At 48.0% G+C, this 15,549-nt stretch overlaps 1 protein-coding gene across 1 annotated transcript in view; it reads left to right on the top strand.

Moving 5' to 3' along the window:
* The first annotated feature begins 5,960 nt into the window (after nt 1–5,960).
* Nucleotides 5,961–15,549, top strand: part of DYNC1H1 (dynein cytoplasmic 1 heavy chain 1) — a 69,831-nt gene continuing 60,242 nt past the window's right edge. The window contains exon 1 of the mRNA XM_036316656.1: nt 5,961–6,356. Coding sequence (XP_036172549.1) covers nt 6,104–6,356 — 253 coding nt within the window. The 5' untranslated portion in view covers nt 5,961–6,103. The remainder of the gene's footprint in view (nt 6,357–15,549) is intronic.

The following is a 15,549-nucleotide window of genomic DNA, read 5'->3' as shown; positions in this document are numbered from 1 at the left end:
GGTCCCTGCTGATCGCCCATTACGGCTCCTTACAGGAACCCCGCCTCCACTGTGGGCGCAGCCATCTTGTGACTGTGTGATGGAGTGAGGGTCAATTTGCATATAACCTCTTTACTATATAGGATTATGTATAACAGGATATTGTAAACATTAAGTTATGAAAATGTTATTAAAACATTTCTTACATACCATTATATTGGCTAGGCGGCAAAAATATTTGTTGTGGGCCACATGCAGCCCGTGGGCCATGCGTTTGACATGCTTGACGTAGAGGCCTTGAACAGCACTTTCAACCAACGTGGCCTAATTGGCAATTCCTAGAACACTCCCCCCAACAGCAGCGGAATGCTTCCTGAGGTGGGAGTCATGTGGAGAAGTATTGAAGGTCACAGGACCTGGAGGCCCCCTGGGGAGGGAGCGTTGATGGAACACATGCCATCTGAAGGCTGAACATTGGGCTCCTCCAACCTGCAGGGGTTGGAAAGAGGAGAGGATCCAGCAAACGAGGCGGAGAAGGAGCCGTGGTGATGAGGACCGCCAGGAGAATGTGGCCACCAAAAGCTGGTGAAGAAATGTTTGGGGGGATGGGGGCTAATCCTGTCCAATCAGCAAGATGAGGACCAAGGGCTGCTTGCTGGATTTGGCCACGGGGAGGCGTTGGTGACCTCCACAGGAGCACCTGCTCAGGAACCTGGGGGTGGGCTCAGAGCACCCCTGGGTATGTTCAAGGCGGGTGAGAGGCAGGCCCCACTTGGACTCATTTTCAAGGAGTTTTGCTGAAAAGGGCAGGAAGGTTTGGCAGGGTTTTCTCCTTTTCCTTTTTAAAGAAGGGATGCACTGGACACCGTTGGGAAGAATTTAGGGGCGGGGGGGGGGGGAATTTGGGAGCAGGAGGAGAATTTCAGAGGCAATGTCCATCCATGAGAGGGGATGGGGGCCAGCTCTCTCAGGGCCCCCAGGGTGGCCTTGGCGGGGGACAGACACAGTTCTTACGTAAGAGGAGGAGCCAGGGCACTGTCAGGTTCAGAGACCCTTCACTAATGGGCAGGCGGGGGGGATGCAGGCTGAGCCAAGGGCTGGCATTGCTCTGGATGAGTGACTCAGGTGACCTTGGGATGGGTAGGAAAGCTGACTAGGGAGGGCCCTCCTGCCCAGGGAGGAAGTGCCATTGTGCGCGTGCTCCTCAGCGCCACCAGAGGGCGCCAAGACACCGCACCGTTCTGGTCGGGGTCCCTTCCCCTCCAGCCCTGCAGCCGTGGGCAGCGGGGCTCAAAGCCTCCAGGGTTTCCTGTTTGGTCCCAGCCTTAACTGGGGTTCTGGACTGGGAACCAAGACAGAAAAGGGGGTGGATCCTGGGAGGAGCTTCGTCAGAAAGCACCCTGTAACCCGGTGCCCTATAGGTGGGTGGAGCCCCGCGCTGGCAGCTGCTGGGAAGGTCAAAATCCAAAGTGTGGCCTGCGGAACAGACCCTGCTGCCATCGCCAGCACCGCGTTTCCCGGGGGAGGGCATAACCAGCGCCCATGGGGTGGATGAATGGATGGATGGATGGATGGATGGATGGATGAGAGGGCCAACCCAACCCAATGTGGAATTTCGAGGGAGAGGAGGGAGAGCCTTGGGGCAGATCCTGAAAAGCGCTGGTCAGGCGGGGCTCGCGCTGAGGCGCTCGGGCCACCTGGGTTGGGAGTGGGGAAGGGAGAGGGAAGGTGGAGGTGAGACTGAAAGACTCGGACTTGGAGAGCCACCAGCGCAGTACTTTAAAGAGTGGATGCGGCCTCCTCCGTGTAGACAGCTCATCTCCAATTTCCGATAAAATACAAGTGCCTCCCCAGCAGCCATCATTTCCCATCAACTTACAGTGGTTCTCAACCTTGGCTGCACATTAGAATCACCTGGGAATCTTTTTTTTTTTTTTTTTTTTTGCAAAAGAAAACATTTATTCTTTAAAAAATGTATATACATTGCCACACAAAGATACTCACCTGGGAATCTTTTTAAAATCCTGATTTCTGGGCCTCATCCCCCGGAAATTCTGTTTCTTTGTTACTAATGTTGTGGCCCTGTGCACTTTGATACAAAGAAACAGAATTTCCGGAGGATGAGGCCCAGAAATCAGGATTTTAAAAAGATTCCCAGGTGATTCTAATGTGCAGCCAAGGTTGAGAACCACTGGCTTAGAACGAATCCTGTCTCCAGCACCTCCGGCCCACTGCCAATTAAAAGATGATTCCACACCAGAGAACCAAGATGGCGGCATAGGTTAACGCCGGAGTTTGCTGCTTTGAACAACTACTTCAAAAGTGAAACCAAAAAATGGAAGGGACATCACCCAGAACCACAGGAACGCTGGCTGAGTGGAAGTCCTACAACTAGGAGGAAAGAGAAACGCATACGGACACTCAGAGGAGGCGCAGTGCTGAAGTCAAATTCTGAGGTGCGGAGTGCGCGGAGCGGGCTGGCGGCGAAGGGCGCGGTTGGCGTTTTCAATCAGGAGGGAGTCGCAGACTCTGAGCTCCAGATACAGGCGAGTCTCTAGGGACCCAGACTCAAACGGGAGAAGCGGGACTGTCTGGCTTCAGTCAGAGCGAATGCAGCTTTCTCTCCGAGCTTTGCAGCGGGTGCTGGGACTCAGAGAGGCAGAGCCCCTGGGGACAGGACTGAGAGCCGCCATAACTGCTCTCTCCGGCCCACCCTGTTGATCCTGTGCAACCCGCCCCGCCCAAGCCCTGCACACAGGCATTTGCCGGATAGCCTCAGGCAAAAGCCAGATTAGCACCTCCCTAGAGGACAGAAGTTCTCTCACTGCTGACACAGCTGATTCTCATAGCCACTTGGCCTGGAGGTCAAACCCTCCCTGGAATTAGCTACAACAATCAAGATTTAACTATAAAACTTCGAACAAAGACCACTAGGGGGTGCACCAAGGAAGCATAACAAAATGCGGAGACAAAGAAACAGGACAAAATTGTCAATGGAAGATATAGAGTTCAGAACCACACTTTTAAGGTCTCTCAAGAACTGTTTAGAAGCCGCCGATAAACTTAATGAGATCTACAAGAAAACTAATGAGACCCTCGATCTTATATTGGGGAACCAACTAGAAATTAAGCATACACGGACTGAAATAACGAATATTATACAGACTTCCAACAGCAGACCAGAGGAGCACAAGAATCAAGTCAATGATTTGAAATGTGAGGAAGCAAAAAACACCCAACCGGAAAAGCAAAATGAAAAAATAATCCAAAAATGCAAGGATAGTGTAAGGAGCCTCTGGGACAGCTTCAAGCGTACCAACATCAGAATTATAGGGGTGCCAGAAGATGAGAGAGAGCAAGATATTGAAAACCTATTTGAAGAAATAATGACAGAAAACTTCCCCCACCTGGTGAAAGAAATGGACTTACAGGTCCAAGAAGCGCGGAGAACCCCAAACAAAAGGAATCCAAAGAGGACCACACCAAGACACATCATAATTAAAATGCCAAGAGCAAAAGATAAAGAGAGAATCTTAAAAACAGCAAGAGAAAGAAACTCAGTTACCTACAAGGGAATACCCATACGACTGTCAGCTGATTTCTCAACAGAAACTTTGCAGGCCAGGAGGGAGTGGCAAGAAATATTCAAAGTGATGAATGCCAAGAACCTACAACCAAGATTACTTTATCCAGCAAAGCTATCATTCAGAATTGAAGGTCAGATAAAGAGCTTCACAGATAAGGAGAAGCTAAAGGAGTTCATCACCACCAAACCAGGATTATATGAAATGCTGAAAGGTATCCTTTAAGAAGAGGAAGAGGAAGAAAAAGGTAAAGATACAAATTATGAACAACAAATATGCATCTATCAACAAGTGAATCTAAGAATCAAGTGAATAAATAATCTGATGAACAGAATGAACTGGTGATTATAATAGAATCAGGGACATAGAAAGGGAATGGACTGACTATTCCTGGGGGGGAAAGGGGTGTGGGAGATGCGGGAAGAGACTGGACAAAAATCGTGCACCTATGGATGAGGACAGTGGGTGGGGAGTGAGGGCGGAGGGTGGGGCGGGAACTGGGAGGAGGGGAGTTATGGGGGGGAAAAAAAAAGAGGAACAAATGTAATAATCTGAACAATAAAGATTTAAATAAAAAAAAAATAAAATAAAATAAATAAAAGATGATTCCACTAGGGACAAGGGACAGCTGAGATATCCAATCCACTAAGCAGTGGGAGCGGCCAGGTTTGGGCTGCAGATCCGGAGGCTGCGGCCCTGTGGCCCTGGCGGGGGGCCAGGCTGCAGATGCTGGAGTCGCTTGGATGCTGGAGGTGCCGTCTCCAGGTCGGCGCTGACTCACCGTGCAGCCCTCAAGCAGCCTCTCCCCTCTGCCAGGTTGCTGCTGGATTTCTGGGCTCAGATGGTGTGCAGTCAGTGGCATCGGAACTGACCTGCACCTAAAAGATTTTCCTCTGTCCTGTTCCTACCCCAGGGACATGGGGTTGGGAGAGAACTCAGCAGAGTGCCAGAGCGCTCGGTGTTAGCTGTTGGCGGTGTGATTATTCATTACCGTTACCATAGTGCAGACTCGCCGCAGCTGCTCTTACTGTTGCCGGAAGGCTGTGTCTATCTGCTCGGGCATACTACCCGAGGGTGGACTGCAGGGCAGGGGAGCGGGATATTAATCTCTCCTCCATTAGCTCCTTAACATCAAGAATCTGTTTAGTCTTCATGTTCCAGCAGCCGCTGGGGCCTGGCACCTGGTGATGGAGCAAGGATAATTTTATGTCTTGAAGTTTTCCAAAGGTGATTTGGGGAAATCAAATCATCCCACCATCCTTCCACCAATCAGGACTCAGCTCTCTGACTGTGCACTTTGATACAAAAATAATGCCTTTGGCTTCCCTTCCTTCACGCAATTTAATAAGCAAGTTATGAATTTGAACTATCAAAGGCCAATTAAAAGAAACTGTCATCTCTAAACCAAGAACATGTAATATACAAACAAACAAGCCACCTACATTCTGGCCCTGATGTCATTTCAGTGTAAGGAAGGAGGCCCAGGTGGATGGGAGCGGGGGACCCTTAGCTGGCAGGCCTCTCAGCCCCGCCTGGTGTGGACCCAGATGCTGAGGCCCACCAATGACAGTACCAGCCCCCCCACCCCTGCGAGTGGAACATCACTGTTCCGGTAGATGCTCTCACACAGGTCTCCCTCTTGGTCCTCACAGCACCTTGGGGGGAATTATTTTGTCATTAGTAGCCCAGGACCCACAGCTTGGCTTTACTCCCCTGCCGGTCAGGTGTCATCGCTCAGCTTCACCTAACATTGCCCCTACAGTCAGGGCTCCAGCTGCAACCTTTAAGCCCTCTACCCTTGTAAAGGCTATTTTCTTTGCTGGGAGTGCCCCTCCCAACCTCCCTCCTTCCAGCCTAGCCACCTGACTCGTGTCCTGACACGCCCCTCATCTGTTCCCCCTTCTGATAAATGTCCTCACCCTCCCAAATATATTATACATATGTCATGACTACATATTTTAGCACTTAGCACATTGTAGTCATTCAACGAAAGAACACTGGCAACGTGCTCAGAACAATGTCGGGCACAAGCTCAGTGCTCAAAAAACGTTAGCTCTCGTCAGTAACACCATTCCTTCGTTCATTTAATATTTGTGGAGTGTCTCGGCTCTCCGCTGTTCGCAGCAGCCACAGCAGTAAACAAGAAAAACCGTAGCTCATGCCTACCCCACACCGACCCCTGCGCTAAGAAACCATTCTTAAGGGCTGGAGGTGCGGGACGCTGGGTCCCGCCCAATGCTGGGACTACAAGTCCCAGAAGTCTGCGCATCCTCGCCCGTGGGTCCGCCTGTGCGCATGCGCTACGTCGTGACGTCAGTGCCGCGAGCGGGCGCCAGTGGCTGCGGCAAGAGGCGAGCGGGCGGCGGGGCGGGGCGGGGCCGGCGGGCGGTGGCCTTTAGGGCGGAGCCGGTGCTTGCGGGTCTCAGTCGGCCGCGGGTTAGCGGCGGTCGGCGTCCGGCGCCCGTTTCTCTGGTTCGCCCGCTCTCGCGCGGAGTTCAGCCGCTTTCTCTGCACTGCCCGCGGGTCCCGAGCGCGGCGTCATGTCGGATCCCGGGGGCGGCGGCGAGGACGGCTCGGCCGGCCTGGAGGTGTCGGCCGTGCAGAACGTGGCCGACGTGTCGATGCTGCAGAAGCATCTGCGCAAGTTGGTGCCGCTGCTGCTGGAAGACGGCGGCGAGGCGCCGGCCGCGCTGGAGGCGGCGCTGGAGGAGAAGAGCGCCCTGGAGCAGATGCGCAAGTTCCTCTCGGACCCGCAGGTCCACACGGTGCTGGTGGAGCGCTCCACGCTCAAAGGTGCGGCCCGGCCCGGCCGGCGGCCGGCGGAGCCCGGGTGCCCCTTCCGGGTGGCGGGGGGAGGAGGGCGTCCCTCTCTCGCCGTCACCCCCAACAATGGCATCGCTTTGTCTGCCGGCCTCAAGATGGCCGAGTTGGGTGGAGACAGCGTCTCCGGGCTGAGCGCGGCGGGCGGAGGCCGTATCCCGGCCTCCAATGTCACATGAGCTTTTCGGTTTCGATTTGTGTCCCGGCGCCGGGATCTGGGGAGACGTGGGCAGCGGGGTTCTGGCCCTTTCGCGGTCCGGGCGGTCGGAGCCGGGGGAAGCGGCGGCCGGCGGGCATCCCCGCCCGGGCCTGGTGCGGACCCGGACGCCGGGCCTCTCGGAGTGACAGGGCTGCGAGCCCGGCTTCACCTCTGGGTGGATGCGCGCCCCCAGCTCCGCCTCTTGGTCCTCACAGCGTCCCTGCGGAGTGCGTGTATCTCCCCATTTCCCACGCGAGGAAACTGAGGCTCCGGTGACGTGAGCCAAGGTCACCAGCCAATCCTCGTCCTTAGACGCAGCGGCTCAGTTTCCAGCCCACGCTAATCATACCTTATAATTTGTGTGATGCCTAGAAGTTGCCTGGGATATTTGAGTCTATTGCACAGATTTTAGAAAAGAAAGTCTCGGGTTAGGCAGCTAGTGGGGAGAGGAGGCAAATGGTGACCTTCCAAACGCCAGGCTTGATTGCCTTGAGGGTAGAGCTTGCCTGCAGGGAGGGCTTCCCGTTGATTCTGGAAGACCACTTGGTAGAGGGCGGCGACAGGGCACCACTCGGATGGGTGTGGCCCGGTCCATCGGTCCATCTGGGAACCCAGGGATGACGTGCAGGCGTCTTTGAGCGTTAGCACCAAGGAATTGTGCATTGTCAGAAAACCTCCCCCAGCAAGCTGCTTATAATCTCAGAAGGCTGCGTGGTCTGTTAACAGAGAGCCGGTGCGATGGGCCTCACCCATTTGTTTCTTTGTGATAATTTGTTTCTTTCAAAGACTAGTGTTCTCGGAAGATGCTTCATTATGGCCTCTGCTTCTGCAGGAGGGTTGAGGGTGAAAGAATAATGTTCTTAGATCCACAGGGAATGTTAAAGCAAAGAAGCCATTCGGGCATATTTAGGTTACTAATGTTTAGGGTTTTCTGTTATGATTGAGTTTATGTTTTACCGAATGGGAAGCCACTAGTGTTTTTTAAAATATGTTTTCATTGATTTCAGACAGGAAGGGAGAGAGAGAGAGAAACATCAATGATGAGAGAGAATCATCCATGGGTGCATCCTGCACAACCCCCACTGGGATCCATCCCACAACCCGGGCATGTGCCCTGAAGGGGAATTGAACTGTGACCTTCTGGTTCATAGGTCGAGGCTTAACCACCGAGCCAGCATGGGCCCCACTAGTGTTTTTTACTAAAATACATTTAACTCATATACTCTTTTTCAAAAAGAGCACATAGTCATGCTAGAAAAATTTAAAGTAATACAGATAAAATTAGAGTCACCGTCAACCCAGCTGTAACCACTGTCAGCATTTTTGGTGTCAGTTCTTCTGGTCTTTTTTTCATTGAATGCACATTATTTTATTAAAACGTATTTTAATCTTAGTTGTTTTAAGTTACTGTATTTTGACTTCTTTGACCTTGGCTAATTCTTGATAATATTTTCATTGAACAGTTGATTGAGATCAGTGATTTCCATGTTGAGTCTTTAATTTCTTTTAAGTTGCGTTGTTCTTTGCTTCTAGAGTGCTCATAAGTACTTCACTTTTCTCAAACATCTTAGGATTGGACGTTGCTAATTATTAGGTGGAACCCTATTCCTCTCGTATGTGTTCTAGTTTGTGCAGATCTTGATGGGCACATTTTCTTCTTTCAGCAAAGCGAATATCTAGGCATCCAAATCTTGTCTCCATAATGACTTGCACTTTTGAACATTGACTAAAGAATGAGGCCGGCTAAAATTGAAATCCTACCTCATTCCTTCGTTTATAAAAATCCCTGAAGCCCTGCCTGGTGTGGCTCAGTTGGTTGGAGCATCATTCCACACACCGAAAGGTTGAGGGGGGTGGTTGCCAGTCAGGGCAACCCAAGTTGCCAGTTTGATCCTCAATCGGGACACATACATAAGGCAATCAATAAATGCTCCCTCTCACTTCTCTCTCTCTCCCTCCTACTCTCTCTCTCTCTCTCTCTCTCTCTCTCTCTCTCTCTCTCTCTCTCTCCCCTCTCTTGCCCTCTCCCTCTTACTCCCTTTTCCTCTCTCCATCTCTCCCTTCCCCTCTGTCTAAAATCAATAAACATATCCTTGAGTGAGGGTTAAAAACAATACATAAATCCCTGAAGTATTTAAAGTAATTCAGCCTGCCTGTAATTTATTTTCCACTTACAAAAAGTCTGAGGAAAGCTAGGTGGTACCATTAGCCTTGTTAGCATCCTGGCTACACTAGCCTAATTGAGATAGACGTGCAGTCCCGGGTCACTTGGTGAGAGGGCTTCCTTTCAGGTGGGTTTGTGAGTTAGCTTTGGCATTTGTACATTTAAGCAAATATGAGCACCCTGTAGTCGTGTGAAAAGGTAGGCTTGCATTATAATATGGAAAACAACCTGAAATTATTTAAACTGAATAAAGGCCACCACCGACATTGAAGTCATATAACTTATTTAATGAGGAGGACAAATTGCTTTTCTTTTACCCCTCCCCCCTTTTATGGAAGGAGTTTTCCAAACACTTGTGATTGAATATAGAAGCATTTTTACATGAAGATCTCTATATGTTTTTTACTTGTAACTACCCCAGAAGTATATATATATATGAAAGTATTTTTTGTTGTTGTTAAGGTAACATTCCTTAAAATGTAAAATAAAGGCTGTGAACTAAACAGTTTATTTTGATAGTGAAGAACTGGAGAGTTTGTGGGAAAGGGAAAGTTAAATTGTAGCTCCTCATTAAAAAGAGAGATCTCCTGTCACCTCCGGCATGTAGAACCTTGTTTTCTTCCTTTCTTTTTAACATCGTTTTCTTCATTGTGTGCTTCTGGAATGGAGACCCGTTGGAGCTCTTTGCTGAGTAGGCGTTTTGGAGTTGGGGGTGCCTTCAGCGCTGTGCTCTACCCCGGGAGAGGCTGGGTGGTGGAGGGAGGAACAGGCCGCAGGGGCCCCGCTTGCAGTGGTGGAGCTGGGGCCCCGGGACCTGTGTGCGCGCTCCCGCTTGTTAGCGACCAGGCCGGGCTCAGGTGCTGTGTGTGTTTCTGAGGTCTAAAACTTTAACTGAGAACTTGAAGACAGAAAATAGTGGCTGCCTTTAGCCAGCACTTACCCTACGCTTAGAATTCTACTTCTCCTGGGATTCATTTCGAGGGCCCACCTCCTCTTCGTTAGTGCGGAGGCAGGTAGGGACTGGAGCCTGAAAGCAAATAGTGCCTTTGACGGCGCTCAGCTTCTTAGAGCTGCAATAGCCTGGAAAGTTGTATGAGGAGCGTGTGGTGTGTGTGTGTTTGTGTGTGTGTTTAAAAATTATTTGAGGACTTAATTTCCCTAAAGCACAAGGAAATGAAGTAGATTGATGACTAAAAAGTACTTGTTTTTGGCCTTTGCTTAGCTCCTCCCGCCCCTCCACCAAATGGCTAATAAAATAGTTAATAAGTTAACAGGAAGAATTTCCTATGGCACCGTACTGTCTTGGCACTCAGGCCAGGAGTCCATCCACCTGGGCCCTTATAGAGGTCCTGTGCTGTGACGCGGTAGGCGGGGCCCAGCACCCTTCATAGGAGAAACCATCTGCAGAAGATGGATTGAATGCAGTGTAGCAGAGTAATAACATTTATGAACAGCGAAGGGAAAATGGCCAGCACTTCTTTTAAACAGTTAAGTTGGGTGGAAGTTCTGTTTATCAGCAGACCTTGGCAAGTTGGTCCAGCCTCCTCTGTCTTCACTGAGAAACTGAAATCGAGGCTTTGAAGACCCAGTTGAGAAAAAGATGTTTTAACAATTCAATTCCAACCTGGTGGCTCAGTGGTTGCGCATTGACCCAGGAACCAGGAGGTCACGGTTTGATTCCGTCAGGGCACATGCCCGGGTTGCGGGCTGGATCCCTGGTGGGGGCCATACAGGAGGCGGCCCATCGATGCGTCTCTCTCATCAGTGATACTTGTATCTCTCTCCCTTCCTCTCTGAAACCAATAAAAACATATTAACAAATAAAGAATTCAGTTCCTTGGTACCTATTGAAATAGGAGAGTTTGTTTTCCTTTATTTCATATTATTTATGTCTTTTGAATTAGTATTAGCTTAAAAATATTAGATCTTGCCACTCTCCCTCCCACCTGTGCCTTTCTCCTCTCCCAGGGTGTTGTTTTCCTTGCACGTGTGTGTGTGTGTGTGTGTGTGTGTCTTTTTTATTTTCTCTCTCTCTCCTAAGCTCCATGGGCCCTTTTGCTTCTGTAACTTGTTTCCTGAACCCATTTCTCCTACGGCCCAGTTTTTCTACCTCTGTAACTTTCTAAATAAAGTTTCTCTTCTTTTCCTGGCTGGTGTCCTGAATGGTTAGAGCGTCCGCCCATGTACGGAAAAGTCATTGGTTTAATTCCCAGTCAAGGGTCTGTACCTGGTTGCCGTTTGGGCTCCAGTCCCAGTCGGGGCATGTGTAGGAGGCAAACAGTGGATGTGTCTCTGTCACACACACCCCTCTCCCTCCCTCCCTCCTTCCCTTCCTCTCTTCCATTCTTTCTAAAAATCAATGGAAAAAATATCCTGGGGTGAGGATTAACAAAAAAAAAAGATTAAATCTTAAGTCCCTTAGGCATTAGTAACTTACTAGTTTTCAGTTGCTTATTTCTCTTTTATTTTTCTGGAAATATCAAAACAAGCCCCAGTTTTACATTATGTACAAGTATTTTGTGGGGTTTAGCCCTCCACATTCCTAACAGTGTCTCAGAGGGAAGGCTTCGGGTTGAAGGGACCCTCAGACTTCCTCCCCGGCCTTCGCCTTGTGCCGGAGCCCGGAGTGGCTGTGGCAGGGAAGTCACAGCCCCTCGGGAGGATGGAAGGGGCTGTTGAGGTGACAGGAGAAAGCACCAGAGCCGGGAAAGGGGAACTAGAGCCGCCGCCTGAGGGGAGGGGAGGACATGTGTGGTCGTGAGGGACCGAATCACGGGGCACTGGCACGGTTTTGGTTTTAAAGGAAAAGAAGGTGGAAGACAACAGGAACATGAAACAAGTAACTTGGTAGTGTGTGCAGGCCCATTCACCGCTGGGGAAGAGACTTGTCCTGTGGCTGGGAGGAGGCTGGGAGGGAAGCGTGAATGAGGGAATGCCCACGGTGCAGGGAGCCAGGCAGCCTCACCCTCCTTTACCAGCTTAGCTTGCTTTAACCTTTTTCCAGCTGTTCGTCCACCAAACTGTGGCATCATCCCGTCTGCCAGGAGAGGTAGTTGGAGTCTTAAAGGTCATTGAACGTGCACGTTTTCCTATTTCATTAAACAAGGCATAGTGCTCGCCTTATGCACAGTGTAATGTTATAAATCACTCATAGTTTGCCCGGCCAGTGTGACTCTGGTTGAGTGGTGACCCATGGCCCAAGAGGTCACCAGTTTGAGGTTTGATTCCGGGTCGGCACGTGCCCGGGTTGCAGGCTCAATCCCCAGTAAGGGGGGTGGTGTGTGTGTGCAGGAGGCAGCCGATCAATGATGTCTCTCTCTTCCTCTCTCTAAAAATCAATAAAAACATGAAAAAAAATAAATCAATCATAGTTTAAAGTAAACTAATCTTTCAATAAAAACATACAGATGGATGCTAAATGACACTCTGAACATCTCTAGAATTTTGGCAGTCTCAGAAGTTAGCCAAAGAAATGCTCACAGTTTGCCCTTAGGGGCAGCCCAGCACCCCCGGGTCCTTCCATTCTCTGACTGTCTTAGCAGGCAGTGCCGTGTCGGTCATTGTGTGTTAACCAGTAGTACTCAGCAGCTCTAGGAAGCTGACTCAAACTTTACTGACAGACAGTACCTGATAAAACACGCAGTTTGTGTTTGTATACAGGCTTCTAGATGTAGCAGGATTAATAGCCTCCTTGTTATTAAGAATTAACTATCGTGTCTTTCCTCCTCCGAACAATTTTTAATATTTCTGCCAAAGTAAAATGTCAAGTTGTTATTTAGAAGATGGAATCATTTACAGAGAGACACAAAGGTTAAGTTATTGGATGGCAGTTTATAAAACAGCCATAGATTCTTTAATTCTGTGGGAATCAGACATACTCAGACTTCATTTAATCTCTGTTTATGGGGAATAGACATTTAAAAATGATTCCAAAGTGTACTCTGTGAGCGATTAGTAGCAACTTCCATTAGTTATTGTCATCGAGAGGAGGTAGGATTTCGAAGAGCATTGGAGAAGACCACCTTGCATTCCGTGTCTGGGGATTACGTCAGCGGGTGTGCCTGCTGCGCCCCAGCTGCGCTCCGCCGCACTGCAGTGTCCTGTGGGCGCCCTGACTCATCCCCTGCCTGGCCTGCTGCCCGCTTCCTGTAACCCAGCCGCTTGGGAGGTGCAGGCAGCATCCTTAGATGCTGCGTCCAGTCCAAGTCGTTTTGTTTGCATAGATGAGGAAACTTGAGCTAGGAGAAGAAGTGATTCCAGGTTACCATGAGGTGCTTGCTTTTAGTTATGTCAGTATCTCCTTTGGTGGGTTCTAGAATGTGACTTTTCTGTGTGTGGTTTGGGTGTTATTTTGATAATGTGTTTTACATAAATTATAGAACAGCTTAAGGAAAGTTCAGAAAGTGAAGAGAGGAGATCCTTCAGCACGCGGCCACCTGACAGCTGTCTGTCCGGATTTCCTGCTGCTCTTGGTCCAGGTGCTCGCACAGCACCGACTGAGCTATGCGTGTGGCTGGGCAGCGTGGCTTCTCGTACCTGCGGGGGAGCCACATTTTGGTAGCCAGAACACCCAGCTGATTTGTTCAGTTGGTTTTCTGTTTTGTTTTGTTTTTAGTCATTTTTTAAAAACAACTTAAAGTATCTGGCATACTAGAATGTTCTGCCATTCTTCCCCTTCCTAAAATTATACCAAAAACAGTATTTTGAAAGAGTCATTGTCTTATTGACATAGTAATATTTTATACACTTGAAGCGTGGGTTTTGTCTCGTGTGAAAACTAATGAAGTCGGGCTTTTGCTCAGGCCCTATACGCTGAGATTTCCCAGTGTTTTGCACTTAAAGAAACGGGACAGCTCATGAAGGCCACTTGACTGACTACCCCACACCCTGCTGCCCGTGTCACATCATGAATTTGAAGCCCAGAGGAGGAAAAATGGCCTTCCCAAGATCACTTAGCTACGTCTGCTGCCTATGCTGTTCCATCACGGAGGTGAAAGGGAAGACAGACCATGATAACTTAATCCTGGGATAGTGATCTCACATACATACTGTTAACTTAATCCTGGGATAGTGATTTCACATACATACTGTTAATCCTGGGATAGTGATTTCACATACATACTGTTAATCCTGGGATAGTGATCTCACATACATACTGTTAACTTAATCCTGGGATAGTGATTTCACATACATACTGTTAATCCTGGGATAGTGATTTCACATACATACTGTTAATCCTGGGATAGTGATTTCACATACATACTGTTAATCCTGGGATAGTGATCTCACATACATACTGTTAACTTAATCCTGGGATAGTGATTTCACATACATACTGTTAATCCTGGGATAGTGATTTCACATACATACTGTTAATCCTGGGATAGTGATCTCACATACATACTGTTAACTTAATCCTGGGATAGTGATTTCACATACATACTGTTAATCCTGGGATAGTGATTTCACATACATACTGTTAATCCTGGGATAGTGATCTCACATGCATACTGTTAACTTAATCCTGGGATAGTGATTTCACATACATACTGTTAATCCTGGGATAGTGATCTCACATACATACTGTTAACTTAATCCTGGGATAGTGATCTCACATACATACTGTTAACTTAATCCTGGGATAGTGATTTCACATACATACTGTTAACTTAATCCTGGGATAGTGATCTCACATACATACTGTTAACTTAATCCTGGGATAGTGATTTCACATACATACTGTTAACTTAATCCTGGGATAGTGATCTCACATACATACTGTTAACTTAATCCTGGGATAGTGATTTCACATACATACTGTTAATCCTGGGATAGTGATTTCACATACATACTGTTAATCCTGGGATAGTGATTTCACATACATACTGTTAATCCTGGGATAGTGATTTCACATACATACTGTTAATCCTGGGATAGTGATTTCACATACATACTGTTAACTTAATCCTGGGATAGTGATATCACATAAATACTGTTAATCCTGGGATAGTGATTTCACATACATACTGTTAATCCTGGGATAGTGATTTCACATACATACTGTTAACTTAATCCTGGGATAGTGATTTCACATACATACTCTTAATCCTGGGATAGTGATTTCACATACATACTGTTAATCCTGGGATAGTGATCTCACATACATACTGTTAATCCTGGGATAGTGATTTCACATACATACTGTTAACTTAATCCTGGGATAGTGATTTCACATACATACTGTTAATCCTGGGATAGTGATTTCACATACATACTGTTAATCCTGGGATAGTGATTTCACATGCATACTGTTAATCCTGGGATAGTGATTTCACATACATACTGTTAATCCTGGGATAGTGATCTCACATACATATTGTTAACTTAATCCTGGGATAGTGATTTCACATGCATACTGTTAACTTAATCCTGGGATAGTGATTTCACATACATACTGTTAATCCTGGGATAGTGATTTCACATACATACTGTTAATCCTGGGATAGTGATTTCACATGCATACTGTTAATCCTGGGATAGTGATTTCACATACATACTGTTAATCCTGGGATAGTGATCTCACATACATATTGTTAACTTAATCCTGGGATAGTGATTTCACATACATACTGTTAATCCTGGGATAGTGATTTCACATACATACTGTTAATCCTGGGATAGTGATTTCACATACATACTGTTAACTTAATCCTGGGATAGTGATTTCACATACATACTGTTAACTTAATCCTGGGATAGTGATTTCACATACATACTGTTAATCCTGGGATAGTGATTTCAAA

This window comes from Myotis myotis, unplaced genomic scaffold, assembly GCF_014108235.1.
Source record: "Myotis myotis isolate mMyoMyo1 unplaced genomic scaffold, mMyoMyo1.p scaffold_m19_p_1, whole genome shotgun sequence".
NCBI lineage: Eukaryota > Metazoa > Chordata > Mammalia > Chiroptera > Vespertilionidae > Myotis > Myotis myotis.
Note: the sequence above shows the minus strand (reverse complement) of the source record. Positions and strands in the feature narration are given on the sequence as shown.